The 17,957-nt window shown below is 37.0% G+C and overlaps 1 protein-coding gene across 1 annotated transcript in view; it reads left to right on the top strand.

Annotated features, from left to right (window-relative positions):
- LOC107678197 (myosin-10-like) overlaps positions 1-17,957 on the top strand; it is a 74,197-nt gene that overhangs the window by 28,494 nt on the left and 27,746 nt on the right. The window contains exons 4-8 of the mRNA XM_016473390.1: positions 10,255-10,282; positions 12,251-12,353; positions 13,444-13,473; positions 15,530-15,547; positions 17,233-17,325. Of these exons, the coding sequence (XP_016328876.1) occupies positions 10,255-10,282; positions 12,251-12,353; positions 13,444-13,473; positions 15,530-15,547; positions 17,233-17,325 (272 nt within the window). The remainder of the gene's footprint in view (positions 1-10,254; positions 10,283-12,250; positions 12,354-13,443; positions 13,474-15,529; positions 15,548-17,232; positions 17,326-17,957) is intronic.

The following is a 17,957-nucleotide window of genomic DNA, read 5'->3' as shown; positions in this document are numbered from 1 at the left end:
GCGATTCTGAAATCGAAGAAATCGTTCGTGATAATGACAGCTGTTTGCATAGCTTCTCAGTGAACTACGGCTCTGTGAAGTAAATGCTGCTCCATCTGAAAGCATGTGAAAATACCACATTTAATAACATATTTTTACTCCAAACTCACTTCATAATGTCAGTTGAGTGTTTGAAATAAATCCTTCTGTGAGATGATGTGGCTTCTTACACAGAATAAGGCATGCAACATATTTCATAGCATTTAAGCAGTGATAAAGGCATTGCATTATAAATATAGGCTACTTTATTTTAATGAAAATTATAATAATAAGAACTCAGATAAACCGTATATTGCCGTAGTCGTGTTATTAGTCACGTTGAATCAATGAAAGCAGTTGAATCTTCTGTTTATTCAGCTGCAGCGATAGGCATTTTCTGGGTTTCTTCTTTGAGGCGTATTTGGGGTTTCAGCACGAGAGCGCCCTCTGGCCTTTGGATGGAGATTTACTGCTGATCACAGAACCGTGCTTCACTGAAAGATACGCATGACAATCGCAGCTTCTGTCGAATCGCGATCTCGATTCCATTTCGATTTATTGTGCAGCCCTAATGGTATGCTAAGATTAAGTCTAAAGCGTAATAGTAACAAGCCAGCACATTTTGTTTGTGTTGTTGGCATTTTCTGATTAGTTTTTTGTTGTATAGTGATAGTTCAAATGGCCAACATTTATCAGCATCAGCTGATATCAGTCCAGCAGATAGGTGTGTGCGAGAACTGAGTAAATACTGTGTAAAATAACTCTCATTGCTAGATATCCACACTTACATTAGCCTTTGAAAGACTCATATTAGTCAAATATTACCAAAGACTTTAGATACACAAAGATGGTGCTTTTTTTTAATGCCATTTGAGCATAAAAAGCAACATTTAAGGGGCTGTTTGTGTCAGATTTTTTGATGATTTGAAATGCAGTTTAATTGTGAGTGTGGCAAGCAGTTTTTGAGATTTCAGGATTTCCCCATTCAAACAGATAGATGCAAATATGGCTGTCGACTGAACACACTTTCCTTCAAAGGGACATTGCTATTACTCTGTATTTTAACAAACTTCATGGTGTCCAGTCTATAGATAATAAGAGGAAAGTGATCAGTTAGAGGTTTGTTTGCTTATAAATTCTAACAAACTTAATAGGTCAGATAATTTACTGCTCTGTATTGGTCTATTAAAATAGAGTATTTGTTTAATGACATGTCTAACATGCAGCTTTAAAGGTTGAATGAGACTTCGCTCATACTAAGGTAAATTGTATAATGCCTGTGGACACACTGACTTACACAACCACACATCCATTCACATCTGTCTTTTATTAGTCTGCCAGAAACCAGCCATAATCCCCCTCTCTGGCTGTTGACCGAACTTGGTTACAAAGGGCTAATTATAACAACTTTAAGAACTTTGGAAGTGCTGATCTTCACTTCAACAGTAACATTTTTTTGAAAAGGCCCAGTCAGTATAGCCACTGGAGCGCAGGAATGTCAGTGGCACCCGTCTCTCTTCAAGGCATATGGAAGCTATGAAATCTAAACACGGTTACTGACTGGAAAGTTATGTCTGAAACATATAATTACAGCCTTTAAAACGGCAATCTCAAAACCACATTTACCCAGTGTGGAGGCACACTTAAATTTCAATTATGCTAAGAGATGTTGAGCCCCCTAACTTATCATTTAAGCATGGAATGGGATGGAATAGGTTGTTATGTGCTATGATAGTTACTGTTCTGTGGAGTTTTTGACCCACCTGTTACCAATACATGTGTAATGAGCAGTAATGTGTTTCATGGCTTTGTCCTTTTGAACTTGGCCCAGGTTGTTGCAGAGAGATCTCATCTGGTTCTGAGCCCACTGGAACATAGAGATGTTGTGTAGATTACATTGACCCTATATTTCAGACATTCCAAGGGGAGCTCGAAAACATTTTTGTACCCGTTTCAAATCAGCTGTGCTTTCCTCAGTACTTAGACAGGATCACTGAGCAGTACTGTAGATAATACATATTACTTTACCTTCTCATGCAGCATCTGATTTTTTTGCTGCTGAAACCTTGCTTGTTGTTTGAGTTAACGATCTAGTTATATTCAGACGGTGTTCTAAAAATGATGGCCATAAATCAACAAAATATGGCCATATATCAATATTACAAATTATAATTCTACTTTGCAAGTTTGTGGACATGGTATTGTCAATTTTGGTCTGTGCAATAATACAGTAATACACCTGACAATTATGGACCTACATTTGTGCCAAAATCATTGTAACTTTATCAAAGTGCTAAAAAATAAAATTCTGAGAAGCAGTTAATAAGAAAAAAATAAATGGGAAGAAAATTAGTATTGGAGCTGCCTGAAATTTTGACTTATAATGGGTTTGTATTCTCTCTCTTTTTTTTCTTGTTGATACATATTTGGTTGGTTTGGTTGATTAGGGTTATGAGTTATGTTGAGTACTTGTGGCTCCTATCTAATCCCATACAGAAGACCACACTGTGTTTGAGTATGCATAAATATGTCATGTATAAATAATTCTTGAGTTAAGTGTTTATTTTGTTTGTACATCCACATAGCATGAAGGGTCCAGGGTTTACCAGGGTTGTTTGTGTCAGACAGCCGTGACCTTTGAGGTGTTTGTTTTTGCAGTAGTCTGAGGCCGGCTGCCCACATTGCCAAACACACCCCTTGAGCACAACAGGATCCGGAAACAACTGCCCTCCCACACTACATGGTTACAGTATCCCATAATGCCTCTGTGAGCTGAGCCTCTGACAAAAGCAGATGATATATTCTTAGCTTGCTAAACATCAGCTGATATCATGATATACTTTATTATTTGATTCCAGCAAGGACGACATGTCTCTGAATTAGGGATGTCAATTTTCGATCATTTCCATGATCGATCATTAAAAGCTTAATTTGTACATTATGAATGAATGATGATGCATTTATATACCATCACCGTCACTCACAGCCGTTCGCACGTGTTTTGCGCATGAGCCGCACGCAGCCCCAAATTAAACGACTTAATCGACCATCGATAGCTTTAATCGATTGCATGTCTTATCGACAATTAATCGATCGTCGATTAATCGTTGACATCCCTACTCTGAATTAATTTCCTGTCTCTGAATTAATCCTCTTGTAGATTGTAATGGACCCTCATAGTGGAAATATATTTAGGGACATAATAAGATTGTGCAGCATTTCTTATGAGAGTATGTGTAGTCTGAAGGTCTCTAGATGTTTGGTTTGTAATTTGATAAAGATGAATGACATGCAATGATGATGGTGTTCTGTGTAATAGAGATGCAGTCTCCAGTAGTTTGTCACCTCTGATCAGGCCATATCTGGCTCACTGAGTAGCTAGTGAGTCATATTTCTCCGTGTGTGATCACAGCTACATGATAAATTCCTGCGGACAGCAGTTGTAGCAGATGGGATGGTTATTCCATTGCGGATGCTTGTCGTTGCCCTCTTGTTGTTTGGTGCTTTTGCACTGCAGTTCATATGAATGATTCACCCAGGCCTGATTATTTTAATGTCTATGAGCTCATGCGTCTTATCTGTTTAATTTTGCAATTGTCAGTTGCTTCATATGAAAATGTTCTGTTGAAAGTACAAATGTTTTATCAGACATCATTATTTCATACTGTTAAACAGTAAATTGTTTTCTGTGGTCAAATAATATCTGAGAATAAATACACATGCCATAAACTTTCTATGTCAGAACAATCAAAATAGTTCACCCAAAAATGAACATTTCTGAAAATGTACTCACCCTTATGCCTTCCAAGATGTAAATTTTCAAAATTACTTATTTTATGGATTAGAAGAAATCTAACACGTAGATTAGCCACTCTACAACTGCTCAGCCAAATGCTTTAAAATGCTCATGAAATCTAGTCATTACAAAAGGAATTAGACGTTTTACATGAGGGATGAAATCTGTATATTTTTGCTCATGTTCAAGTTGGTCACGCAAATTTGCTGTACTGCCTGACAAAAAAGCTGCTTGCTTAAAAAGTGACTTCAGTGTGAACAGTTCTTCATACATTGCTAGTGAGGTGAAATTTCACTATAGTGTGACCAAACCGTAACACGTCAAATTTATGCAGCCCTGTGTCACACAGATATTTCTACGAGAAGCACAACAGAAAACGAGTAAAAAAAAAAAAAAAAGAGGAATTCACCACCCTTGGTGCAGTACGCATCTATACTGTGATTTACTCCGTTTTAACAAAGCATCTGAATATGCTGTGTTAGAGGAAAACAAAGCATCAGGTAGACAATTGGAGTGACTCCTAACGCAACAGAAATGAGTGGAATAATATTTACCAATTTTTAAAATATTGGTGGACTTCAGATCAATCTTGAAATTTATTTATTTTAAGAACATTAGGCTAACTGTTATGAGTTTATAGTAAAGAATACCTAACATTTTTATTTTTTGACACATTGCCCGCCCTTAGTCGATGATGGATTGTTTATTATAAGAATACTTTTCTTTGCATTAGGCCAGATACACTTTTAGCCATTCAGGGCTAGAGTGCCAGACCTTCTGTCTTCTGTTATCGTTCAGTATTGTATCATCTTCCTGAGAAGTCATTCTGACAGGCTTTGTTTACCTTGCACCTTTCTGCATCACCATGAGGGGTGAAACAGACTTGATTGTCTGATCAGTGTGTAAACACGGACTCATTGCAAATTCAAATTTAGAACCATCATCACCATGTATTATAAATTGATGCATTATTAAAATATTTTCCTACCCTTATGCTGCTCTAGATTAAATTATTGGCAGCCCTTTTGGCATTCAATATTACAGTCATTTCTTTCAGCTGTGGTAGATGTTGTTTATGGTTTGATAGGAGGCACAAATCTCCGCATCAGAACCGGTTTCTGATGTGTTGACCTCATTCCTGCTTAAGAAAAAACAGTCACAAATTATTTTATTTGTTGGAATTGCCTTTTGTTATGTCAACTGCAGTTGTTCCTGTGCATGATCAATTTTTTCCATACTTTGTGCAGTTTCCGAAAACAGTGACACATTTCAGTTCAGCCATGATATTTTGCAATAAACTTTATTTGTTAGAAACTGTTGCAAAGCGAGGAGCTGTACATGTTTTGAGTCCAGCAGCACAGAGTTTTACTAGCCTTGGCACATGCACATAAGAAAGTGTAATGAATGTTTGTGCTTCCCATGTTACTGAGGTGAAAGTGGCTGCAGCCCTAGCATTGGAAGGTTTTTCCTTTGTGTCTGTGACTGTGTCCAGCCTCCTCTCTCTGGTGTCTGGCAGCGATGTGGTTTGGTATGTGAGGAATGTGTCCTGTCGTAGGTTAATCCAGAAGAGAGGGGGTAGGGTGGGCCAGCTGAGGGGTGCGGAGTGAGAACTTGGAGTTGAAGCTCACAGCGGTCCTCCAGACTCCCAGACTACCCTGATTTTAACTAGAGAGAGTCTGATAATTGATTTGACCTGTCTATAGATATCATTTATAAAAGCTGAATTTTAAGCAGTTATTACTCCAGTCTTCAGTGTCACATGATCCTTCTTAAATTATTCTAAATGGCTGATTTGGTGATTTTTCTTTAATAAGAAACAATTCTTATTATTAATTTTGAAAATTGATAGGGAGTTCAAAAGTACAACAGAACATTTAATTGAAACAGAAATGTTTTGTAAAATTATACATGTCTTTATTCCCACTTTAAATTGAATGCATCCTTGCTGAGTGAAAGTATTTAAAGGACAAACTATTTATTTATTTATTTAGTATTAATGATGATCATTTGTGTGGAGACTGGTAGTTATTCAAAAGATGTTAGTCAAATCAAATACCATTTTAAATATTTTTTTCACACATTTGCATGTTTCTATGCAGTATGGAATTTGATTTTTAGTTATTTATGTCTGGATATGTGTGAAGAAAAAAATATATATATTTGTGGTTCCAGACTATTGCCCCTATTCTGTTTTATAAAATATGAAATTTATCATTTTTAAAAATAAATGTATCATACAAGTGTGCTTTTCATGGCTTATGAAGTTTGGCGATATCTATATTGAATAAGTTTGTCTCTTTTTTTATGTTTGCGGTCACATACTTTTTTGTTTTTGAAGAATTTGGGTCAAAAACATTTAATTACACTGGAATCATTGGCCCGCATATCTTCCAGAGCAGGTTTGGAACTAATCAATGAAAAATTTAATGAAACAGGAAGTATACAAGGTACGATCTGCTGACCATGCCTTTTCATATTACAAAGATAATGGTAGTGCTGGGCAGTATGACCAAAAATTTATATCACTGTATTTTTCAAAATTATACCCGTTTCACGGTACATGACGGTATTTTTTTTTTCATGCATGACCGGGTGTTAACCATATTTTCTACTGATTGAGAGAGGAAATACTGCAGTATATTGACTTGGAATGCCCTATTTTACTGTCATGATGAGTGAATATTGTCAAAAAATGCCACACTAAATAGTGACTAAACACGACCCCTTTTAATACATGTTAACCAGGAGTCACTCTCATTTATAATCGCGGCATCGTCTGATAAAATCAACATGCATCTACACTAAAGAGCGGCTATGTGGTTGTTTTGGCTATATTACTTTTTTGTGTCATGCAGCGCACTGCCTACGTCTGAGTAACAAACAAAAAAAAAACAACAAACAAAAAAGTGCATGTGAAAGTTGCTAAATCTAGTGCTAAAGTCGTGCTCGTGTGTGTGAGACGCGGGAGCTGATGGCAGGGGGCGGTGGATATTTGTGGCGTTCAATGTGGATATTGTGGATGAGTTCTTCTGTGTCGTCACGTTCTATTAGTTCTACAGCTTCAGTTTCGGAACTTTCACACTTAGTAACACATACAGCTGTTCCCTCACCACAGTGCAACAGTGAAAAGGGACGTTGTTTAAGCGACATACACCGGTATTGCGGTATTTTAAAAATTCATATCATAACTAAAATAAACACCGGTATTCGGTGTGAACCGGTATACCACCCAGCACTAGATCGTTGTGAGTTATCTTTGAATGCTTGTTTAGAGCTCCATTATATTTTTTATTATTTCCACACATTCGTACGGCTGTGCCTGAATTATGCTGGAATCTCTGTAATCAGCCGTTTGTTATTCAGAGAAGAGTTGCTAAGGCCTTGACAAAGGATGCAGTGAAAAGAAGTCAAGAGCCCTCTCTTCACTTGATTATATGCTTCCCTTTTCTGCAGCTGTGCTAGCAGGTGAGGCCATTCTTCAGAATCCTTGGCTGCCATATCTGTGTCTCTGTATCTGAGACCGATAGTGTCATGAATGTTCACAGTGGTTGATGTACGCCACACAAAAGGAAGCGTCTCCACCCTGGAACCTGTGGCCTAAAACCTGAACCTTTTATCTAAAACTTTGTCTTTGAACATGGCATGTTTCATAGCTCTGCTTATGACGACATCAATCCAACATTCTGTTCTTGTTGACATATTGAGTTATTGAGTCCTTCTGTTTTCTGCTATCTAGCTTTTAAACAAAAGATTTTCTAACAATTGTTGCATGCATGCTTTTATGGCATTATCATTCTTTTCCATATTCTGTTACACGTTTGGCCTCTTATGAGGGCGGGTTCTCGAGTGTTAGACTTTTAGTGAGTCCAGGTGGAGGAAACCCCATACTGAGGATGTGACCAGCTGTAGATCCTCTTCATCCCAGACAGCCCTGACCTCCTGCTGCCAGAACAGGAAAGCAGTCAGCACTATTTTATCTTCAGGCATCCTCTGTTCTAGGGATATGCCGGTATCAAATTTTCATGTTGCGATTAATTGCTAATGCTTTTATCACGGTATGCGGTATTATCACGATATTGAAATTTAGTTTAAAAAAAGTGCTGTCATAATACAGTATAACAGGTTTAATAACTTTTTTCTTATAACAAAAATAACTGAACATTTAAATGCAATAAAGCAATAAAGAAAAATGTATAAAGTTTTACACAGATTAAGCGCAAAAGAACTATAAAGACCAATAGGTATCACTTTAATTTGTAATATATAATTATTCACGGTATTTAGAAGTGCCCACGATAACAATATTGTGCATATGCATTACCGTGATATATCGCATTACCGAATACTGGCACAAGTCTACTCTGTTCCCATAGGTGAACCTTAGTCAGATGCCCCTGTGTCTCATTAGAGGACTTCAGAACAGAATCATTTCCATGCCTAAAAGCAGGAAGCAAATTGGTTGTGGCATTTTAAATGACCTCACTACTTTTTTTAGGAGCTTGATGAATCTTCTCCACAAGTCCTCTGAGGATGCTAAATTATGTATAAAACAATCATAATTCTGACTGCTTTGGAACAGTGATCAGTCAACAAGCAGCACTTCAAAAGCACAGCTGGTATTTTATTTTAATAAAGATCTTGGATCGATTTCCTGCAATCTCTTCACACCGAGAGACATGCAACAATGCTAATAAAGCTCCCAGTACAATGTGAAATAAAAGATCAACTTTATTTCCTTTGGTCATTGAATTTTGTGCTGTGTGAATATGCCTTTTCACACTGTAGGTACAAGAAGAAATAATGATATGAATCTTGATCTAAAGTAGATCAAGTGTAGTACAAACAGTGCTGAATGAGTTACATGCCAAAATGTCATGCTTAGTTTAAGAAAAAGTCTGCACAAACATTTTAAAGCAGTGACTTGCTCCTGAAAAGAAAAGACGTCTGTGGCCACCATTTTTGGGTCGGGTTGACCAAGTTTATCTTATCTTGTACTTCTTGGTTCCACCAGACACACACAGATGCCTGGCGTTTCAAGGATGGCCTGTTCTCAGCAGCTATCTGATACTGCAAGAGCAACAGTTTAACAGTGACATGAAGTTATTTATCCACATCATTAGCAACATTCTGCAGATTCGGGAACTGAGACACCACACAAATGATCACTTGGAAGAACTCCCAGGGTGGGTGTGTTCGTTCACCCCTGGTTTACAGAAAATGTATTCAAATGAATCACAACCCTTTGGAAGAGGATGCAGATAGTTATGCTGTAATAAAATGAATACATACTTCAGTGTGACGCACAAAAAGCTTGACGAGTACTGTGTATGTGGTTTTGTAACTGCTGTACAATGCGGAGGAAATCATTTACTTTGAGCTTATTGAATCAGATGTCCTGTATGAGGAGGAGGCTGCAGGACATTAAGTAGTACATTTAATCTGCTGATTTGTTTCCATTCAGATTGTTCTTTCTCTGGGCATGACCTGAGCCCAGTGTGTCCTGACACTGTGGCCAGTATTGGCCAGTCTCCTAATACTCAAACCCAATTACCTACAGTCCATATGCATCAGTGTTTGATTAAAGTGAGCTGATGTTACACAGATCAGTGCATCAAAGCATGTCAGAGGCTTTCTCAAGCATAGGATCATGTTCATGCAAGTATCTCTGGCATATACCTGAGTTGACATTTAATTGTTTGTGCCTGGGGAATGTTTTGGTCGCATTGAAGCTAAAACATCAATATCAGTAAAATGGCAATCTGTATCATATAAGAAATATGATATATGCCTTTTTTTAAAACCATCCTCAAATAAGCGGTCACATGATGCTCCTATCTTCCTCTTGCAGTGGTTTAGTATAACTGTGAAACGGTTTTGCTCGCTTTAGAATTTTCCTATAAAGCCTTCACTTTCAAAGTTGCGAAATCATTCCGTTTTGTGGAAGACCAACCTGTTTATGAAGTGAGATTTACAGATGAGTGGGAAACCTACTTTGAATATAGACGAGATGTGACATAACGAGTTTTGCAGATGTTTTCTGGCTTGCATTTTAGGCCAACACAGCGTTTTCAGTTGGCACTCATTTTCATTTTAACTGAGCCATCTTTCTCTCTGCTGTGTTTTCTTACACGGAAACTTTCTGTCTGTTGAAAAGACAGAATAATCATAATATGCAGTGTTGAGTATATACAAATATGACAGCAGATTGTAATAATAGTTGGGTAGGAATAAACCATAAAATAGGTTTTTAGTGTCTTTTGCAAGATTGCATCAATGTACATGTGTTGTTTGTTTCTGATAAATCACTTTGTGGTGAAATGTTTGTCTTTTGCTGTTTTAGGTTCTTTTAAATGTCAAAGTGGATTGATTTGAATTAAAGGCTCAGGTGAACTGAACTGAAAATGCTGACCCATTTTTTTTCTCTGTCTCCTTTTTTGCAGATCGTGAGGACCAATCAATTCTTTGCACGTGAGTAACCATTAGGTGATCTTTATTCAGCAGTTACAGGTTACGTCAATCAGTCGGGGCTGATGGAAGTGATGTCACATCCCCAGTGCTGCACAGGAATGGGCTTTTTTGGAATCATACATGTACAGCTATGCCTGAAACCATGAGTCATGTATCATTGCGGTATTAAATATCAGTAGCTGCAGCTGTTCGGCATGAAGAGCATCTCACAGTGTGAGTCAGACCCACGGCAAATATTTCTAGTCAGCCTATAAGAAAATGCATTAAGCCTGAATTATTGTCTTTGCACATTGTAAATAAGTAAACAGCCTCTCTCATGTCTTAGTGGCACTGTAAGAGGTTATGAGAGTGGGTTTTAACATCGTCTCTCAAAGTCGATACCTCTGCAGCACATGCCATTCTGCACACCCACTATGAAGACATGTCTATGTAGCTAGAATGCAGGGTTAAGGAATGTCGCACTTAACAGCTTATAAATGAATGAAGACAATTTATGGCTTCAGAAGAAGTGAATATAGTGTACAATCATACAGACTACTTTTATTATGCTTTTTATTATCCTTTTTGAAGCTTGAAAGCCTTTACTGTTTTACAGAATCTTCTAGTAGATTCCAACTAATAGCCTACGTCTTGCTAGTTTTGAGCAACATGAGGATATTTTCTTTTTTCACAATGGAATAAAATGCAGGAGCTTTAAGAGATGCTTTTAGAAGATAGGCTGTTCCCATGACATCTTAAACTCAATAAACAGTGGGATGCTATGCATTTGGCAAAGATGTCAGTCTAATCATCTATCGCTGTAGCTGGGGTCAATGTATATAGTGCTTTACAATTCATTTTGTTATAGCGTACCTGTATTGTATATGCATTTGAGGTTCTCATAAAATACTCTTCATTAGTTGTTTAGAGAATGGCATATGCAATGTTGGATAGAATGGTGAAATGGTCATTGTATCAGCTCACAGCAGGCACATACTGTGCAGTAATTCACGAATGTTTTGCAGAAAAATTAAGACAGGTCGCACCACAGCAATTATTTGCACTCGCACAAATGCTCCCAAATATAATTTGGGGTCGCACAGACTACATTTCGGGAGCAAATGTGACCAAAATGGTCGCAATTTCACCAAGTACAACATGTTTCTGGATCAACATCCTTGTCGATCCAGGAACATCATTCCAATTAACCAATCAGAATTGAGAGATAACTTTTCAGGAAATGTCAGTTTTAGGCTTACAATCAGGATTAGGTGCTTCTACACCCTTGTTAATCAGCTATCATGTCACACTGATTTTAGGAATAAATGATGGGTAAGGTTAAGTTTAGGGGTAGGGATTGGGTTAAGTCTGTATTTTTTGACAGTAATGTTGATCCAGGAACATGTCTTACTTGGCAAAATCACGGCGACCATACACACATATAGTATATAGGTTTTTGTGTGGTTCACCCATTGGTATTAGATTTTGCTGTTATATTTTATTGATTGAAGCCAATGTTAAGTGAATGACTTCACTGGCCTTTGTAGAAAAACTTTGGCCGTCTTTCTAAAGATTTTTTTCCATTTATGGGCAGATTGGGGAGAAGAATTTTTGAATCAGACTTGTGAAGAACAATATTTCTTGCATTCATATCATTGTGTTATAAAAAGTCATTAAAACATATTTTGCATGTCAGTAATATTATAAAAGACTTTTAATGTTTACTTAATAAAGCTCATTGTGTAATGCACAAGCACTATAGACCAAATCCTCCTCAGAGTCCTAGCTGCTGAAAGGAGCTGCAGCTGTAAAAATACCAGCAGAGCTAGCAGACCTGTGATACAGGATGCAGCCTGATGCTCAATTTAGCTTGTGGAATGCAAATGTGCTTAAATATCTACCCAATCTGTTGTGTTTTATTTTATTTGGGTATTTTATTATTCTAATTATATTTTTATGTTTGCTTTTGATTGGAATTTTCTCTTGCAGAGGGGAATCAGGTGCTGGAAAGACAGAAAATACCAAAAAAGTCATCCAGTACCTGGCTCACGTTGCATCGTCTCACAAAGGAAGGAAGGACCACAACATTCCAGTGAGTTCCATTTCTCTCTGCCATTCGCTGAATCATTCATGATGACATTCTTGTTGAATTTCACCAATAATATAGGTGTGGAGAGAGGGATATGTCAGCATATTTTGGGAAACTGTCACACCTCAGTAGGGGGCAGTACTGAGCAGGATAGAATAATGAGACTTGCAGGTTAAAAACTAGTACATTTAGAATCATATGCAAAGCTACATATATTCAATCGATTATTCCTCTAGGTTGCTAATCGGTTTTAAGAAAACTTTATATAATTAGGGTTCATCTTTAGGCAGTGTTTACATAAGATAATGGAATGGAAAAAAATGGAGACGTCTCTAGAAGCCCTTTTAGAGGGTAGACTATTGACATGCCATCTTTGAAAAAAAGAAAGAGTGGGATGCAATGGGCAAAGACATCTGTCTAATCATCTATTGTTGTAGTGCGGGTGCTTTTAAGCATCTTGACTTTTTTGAGAGGAATTTACAAATAGGTTGTTAGACAAATAGGCAGTTTTTATTTATTTTATTTAACTTATCTCTACTGCATTTACAGTCGAAGCGCTCATAATGTACTCTTTAATTTGTAATTTCTCATATTTAATCTATTTTATCTAGTTACAATGACATCAGGGTGCTTTTGCTAGAAGAGTAATTTTAACCAAATTAACATACATCAGTGGATAACATGCACTTGTATGTCATTGATAGTGTTTTGTGTGGATTCTGATATTGATAATGTACTGATATTGTTGTCTAGATGATAATGTAGTAATAACTGCTGGCTCTTAACTGTGTTTATAAGTATTACTTGTGGGCCTATATTGAGAAAACATCTTAGTCGTTGCAGTGCTGGCCTGTAGTTTGCCAGTTTTGCAGTTTTACCGGTCTCTTAATTTGTGATAACATACATTACCTTCAAAAATAAATGCAAGCATGCTAAAGAGTTTTACATGCTGCGGTTATTGGTCTTAAAGTATTCGCATGGCCAAAGTTATGCAACATACTAAAGGCTTAGATCTGTCCCATGGTCTAAGATACTTGGAGAATGTGGCCTGATGCCTTCTAACATATTACATTTGTTTATTATATACAAACAGCCAGAATCTCCTAAAGCAGTCAAACTCCAGGCAAGTTCCCTTTAAGCTTTTTATACCTGCTCTGCTTGTGCATGCAAAACTAACCTGCTGTATAAACACCAATGGAATGTAGCCAATCCAAGGGGAAATTTTCAGCACGCTGGGATATTTTTGAAATAAGTAAACACATTGCTTTAAGGGGTTTAGATGGTTTACGTTTGAATTATATGTACATATTTTGTCACATTTGCTAAATGGTTTGGAATGTGTGCACACATCTTTAGTGTTGGATAAAACATATTAGAGAAAAACCTAGTTAACTTGTCAGGATAGCTGGGGGCGTAGTGATATTAGGGCTGGACAATAATTCAATATCAATATGTATCGCGATAAAAAAATTTTCAATAACGGTGATATGATTTTATATCGGAATTATATCGTATCGACCGAAATTAAGAAATATATCGTGATATAAATGTTGGCCATATCGTCCAGCCCTAAGTGATATATTTGCATGATGTGAAAATCTGACATTTTAAAGTCATTTTCATATTTACCTTAGTTGTATGGAAGTAAAGAGCTGATCATGTACAACCTGAGCTGATGTCTAAGAGATGTTAAAGAAAAGAAAAAAACTAATGAAATTGAGGGTTTTTAGCACTACACATATAAAGGTCAGTTCTGTTATTTAGACCAGCAACATTCTAAATCAGCCTCATTCACAAACTGAGAAAGTATCCTTCACATATATTTAGGGCTGGGCAATATAGCTAAAAAAATTTATCAACGATATAATGTTTCATATCGTTCGGTATCGATAATTATTGACATTTTTTACTCATCTGAACGCCTCTGATTGGCCATTGCATTCCTAAGCTCAACAGAATTGTGTTTGATTGGTTATAATGCGCAACACTGTAAAAACGCCTAAAATAAAATATGGTGCAACATAAGCAAATCTTAATTTAATGCGCAGTCGACACTTTCTATTCATTTGCACTTTGTTAGCAACAGACGTAATATATTTACTTTGTTTGTGCAGGGGCATTTTTGTCCAATTTAGTGGCATTTTTGCCCCAAGACCCCCTGCATGTTTTATATGCAGATTAAATAGGTTTTAAGGAAACTTTTGTCTTGTCTCCCGAGGCCACAGGAGGGCACAATGAGCAAAATAATAGCTCATTTAAATTGTCAACAAGGCAATAACTGTCTGTAAAAAAACGTGCATTACGTCTAAATGAACTCATAAAAATCAAATATAATTTCGTAAATTGCATAAACAATTATGAACAAAACAGCATCATGTATTTATGCATTGCTTAATCCAAAGAGCTGAAGCACCATTCACACAGATTGCATTTAAAAACATATGAGACGCAGTGAAAAGGAATAAACTTACACAAATTCGTGACGTGTTTTCTAAAAGTTTTAACTGTTTTAACTTTGCATGGCTTTCTATACATCTCTTGTGTGAGACGCGAGTGCAGCAGTCGTACTTGTCCGTCTAAAAAAATATGCTGAATATGCGTTCTGTGTGAATGGCTTGGTTTCGGTTTTAACCCATTCAAAATCTTCTCCGCATTGAACCCATTGATATTTCTCTAATATTTTGAATGAATAACACAGCAGCGGCGCGTCTCGTGGGCTAGACTAACAAAACATTAAAATTCAACAACGTCACTTACATCATTATCCCCGCATCTCGCGCGCCACTGATGACGCTCCCTGATGCACACCTAACATTCAAATGCAAATGTTTATTTTAAATTCGACTAATATTCATTCTTTATTCACAATCTCCTCATCACTGGCAGGAACAGCACTCATTTCAGCATGTGTTCATGTTTGTGTGTGCTGTCTGCATCACTCATAGTACGTGCCTATATCGTGCGCTATATCGAAATTTTTTTCTATTGTTATCGAAGAAGGTGTACCGTCGATAAATATCGATACCATTTTATCGCCCCGGCCTACATATATTCACAGCACATTTTGTTCAGCTTTTAAATCACCCCTTGCTTGTGTGTGTTTTGTCTGTTGTGTGTTTGTGTATTTCCCTCTATGTGACATTAACACCTCTGTTTCCATGATAATGATTTGATTACAGAACGGAATCCTGTTTTATGTGAGTAGCTTGTAGTCCCTTGTTTTTCCCCATTTTCTTTCTTATATCACGCTACTTCTTTGGGCATAGGAAACTGTGATTTTTGTTCATTTTACCCTCATCTTTTATTTATTTGCTTTTACTAACGACTTCTCATTCTGCCATATAACATCTACCTTCTTAATTATTCTTTTCTGTTCTCTGTGGATCCAATTTACTATACTTTTGGGGGTGATGTCAAGTAATTTACATGTCTGTAAAACGTAAAATTAAAAATAAATACTGCATGATGGTGCAGTGGTCACAGTGCTGAATTCCCATTTGTCAGATCACGTTACGCTGCTCCATCCATGCAGTTGGAAAGTTCTGGAATGTCCATTTACAAAGAGCCCTGCTACAAAGAGCAGCTCGAATGCCAGTAGTTCTTGGCATACTTTCTATAATGATGAAAGTACCTTTTTGACTTAATCTTATCAGACCTTCCTTTGCTAAAAATTACCATTGCTAATGCAATTTTGTCATACCACTTAAATGGTTAATTTATCTCCTGTTTAGATGAGAGTGGAACCTGTTATTTTTCTCATAAAGCTTCATCACTAATCCTTTTTAAAACTTCATTGCATTGTTCTGACTTTAGTTACTGGTTTTCTCAGATACACCCAGATATGTTTAAACAATTCAGCATCTGTTCAACAGTTAAACATCTTGCAGTCTATTTATAGGCTTTTTATAATATTACATTTCCATAAGCATGAAAATGTTAAAGCTTCAAAATCCCCTGGACTGTATCCACTATTTTGCTGTCATTTGGATTACGTAATGGGAACAGGGTGTAAATTCACAGTGGCCATTCTCTTACGCATGATGTGTTCCTGTCTCATGACAGCAGCAAGAACAATGGGACACCTGTCTAAACTTCCTATCAGGTGGACGTGGGCAACACTGAGGGTGACTAGAGGATGTAAGGGGGTGGATGTCCCAGATTTGTTGCTGGGAGAGCTGTGATGCAGACTAACTCTGTGATGTGGCACAGTGGGGCTTTGGGCGTCTGTCGTTGCTAATTTGAGGAGTTTCCTCTCCAACCCCCCAAAGCCTGTATTTCAGGCAGTCAGTGAGAATTTGCACAAAAAGCCTCTCATGACTACCCAGGCTTTAATTAGGTTTGTAGGGTAGTGTATTTTTACTCCATCCAGATGATCTGCTTCTGGTTTGAAGGTCAAATGAAGAGAAATGGCTTTGCTATGGAAGCAGACTGATCATTGTTAGCCACACCATCTCAACAAAATACTGTGAAGAATACAGTAAATAAATGGTATTTGTGATCAAGATGATATGGAACTTTTGAGTTTGGAGTCAGTCATCCCACTCCAAAACTTATGTGTATTAAAAAGTGGATGTAAATAAAGACCTTACTGATGATACAAACTAACCCAAGGTGATCTGCAGTATACTGTTTTAAGGTAATATATGCTCAAATGTTTGTAAAATTGGAAATGTTTCTCTTTGCTTTCACTCTGTTTACTGGTGAATAAATGGAACATTTTCACTGGGTTTCTTTTCAAGGTTTCACAAAGATTTTTTTATTGCTTTTTAGTTATACACTACCTTTGAACTTTAGTTCATTTTGTATCTGTTTTTGTATGAAACTTCATTTAATCATGTATTTAAATATTTAATGTTTCTAACCAGTGACTTTTGCATTACAGGGAGAGTTAGAGCGTCAACTCCTGCAGGCAAACCCTATTCTGGAATCCTTTGGGAATGCCAAGACAGTGAAAAATGACAACTCCTCACGCTTTGTAAGTTGGTCTATTAAGTCTGATGTGATAATTCCACCTCTGTTTTTCCAACTGTAACCCTGTTTCAGCACTGGTTAGTTCTCACCACAAAAGTGGGCATGGACAGACAAAACAACAGCATCTTTGGATTCAGTTTGATTTCGCTCTCAATGAGTTAAAAGCATCAATGCTTCCCACAAATGCACGCTGCGATTCACTATTACATGGAACAATAGTGAACATAGATTATACATGGTTACGTAAGCTCACTGTACATTAAATAAATACACACACAAATAAATGCACAGCTGTTTACATTTGCACTCTGCAAGGAACATATACAGTATAAGAATACGCTGTTGCATATTTAAAAACTTTTGTAGTTTATTTTGCGGTGTTTATGTAAGCCATTGGTCAGTTGCATCAGGAGGCTGTAAAGATTGGTTACACTCACGTTGTGGATGAATCCTGTGTTGGAGACTCAAGGCCTATAGAAGAGAATTTATGCCACACCTAGACCACTATAAAGCAATGACAAAAACACTTTCAGTCTGTGAGCGTTTCTCTCAATTACCGTACGTGATCTCTCAGTTTGAAGCGTCTGTCTTAGGAAATCAACACATGCTGTAGTGAATAATTAAGAAAGAGTAAAA

Source organism: Sinocyclocheilus anshuiensis, unplaced genomic scaffold (assembly GCF_001515605.1).
Source record: "Sinocyclocheilus anshuiensis isolate Anshui unplaced genomic scaffold, SAMN03320099.WGS_v1.1 scaffold648, whole genome shotgun sequence".
NCBI lineage: Eukaryota > Metazoa > Chordata > Actinopteri > Cypriniformes > Cyprinidae > Sinocyclocheilus > Sinocyclocheilus anshuiensis.
Note: the sequence above shows the minus strand (reverse complement) of the source record. Positions and strands in the feature narration are given on the sequence as shown.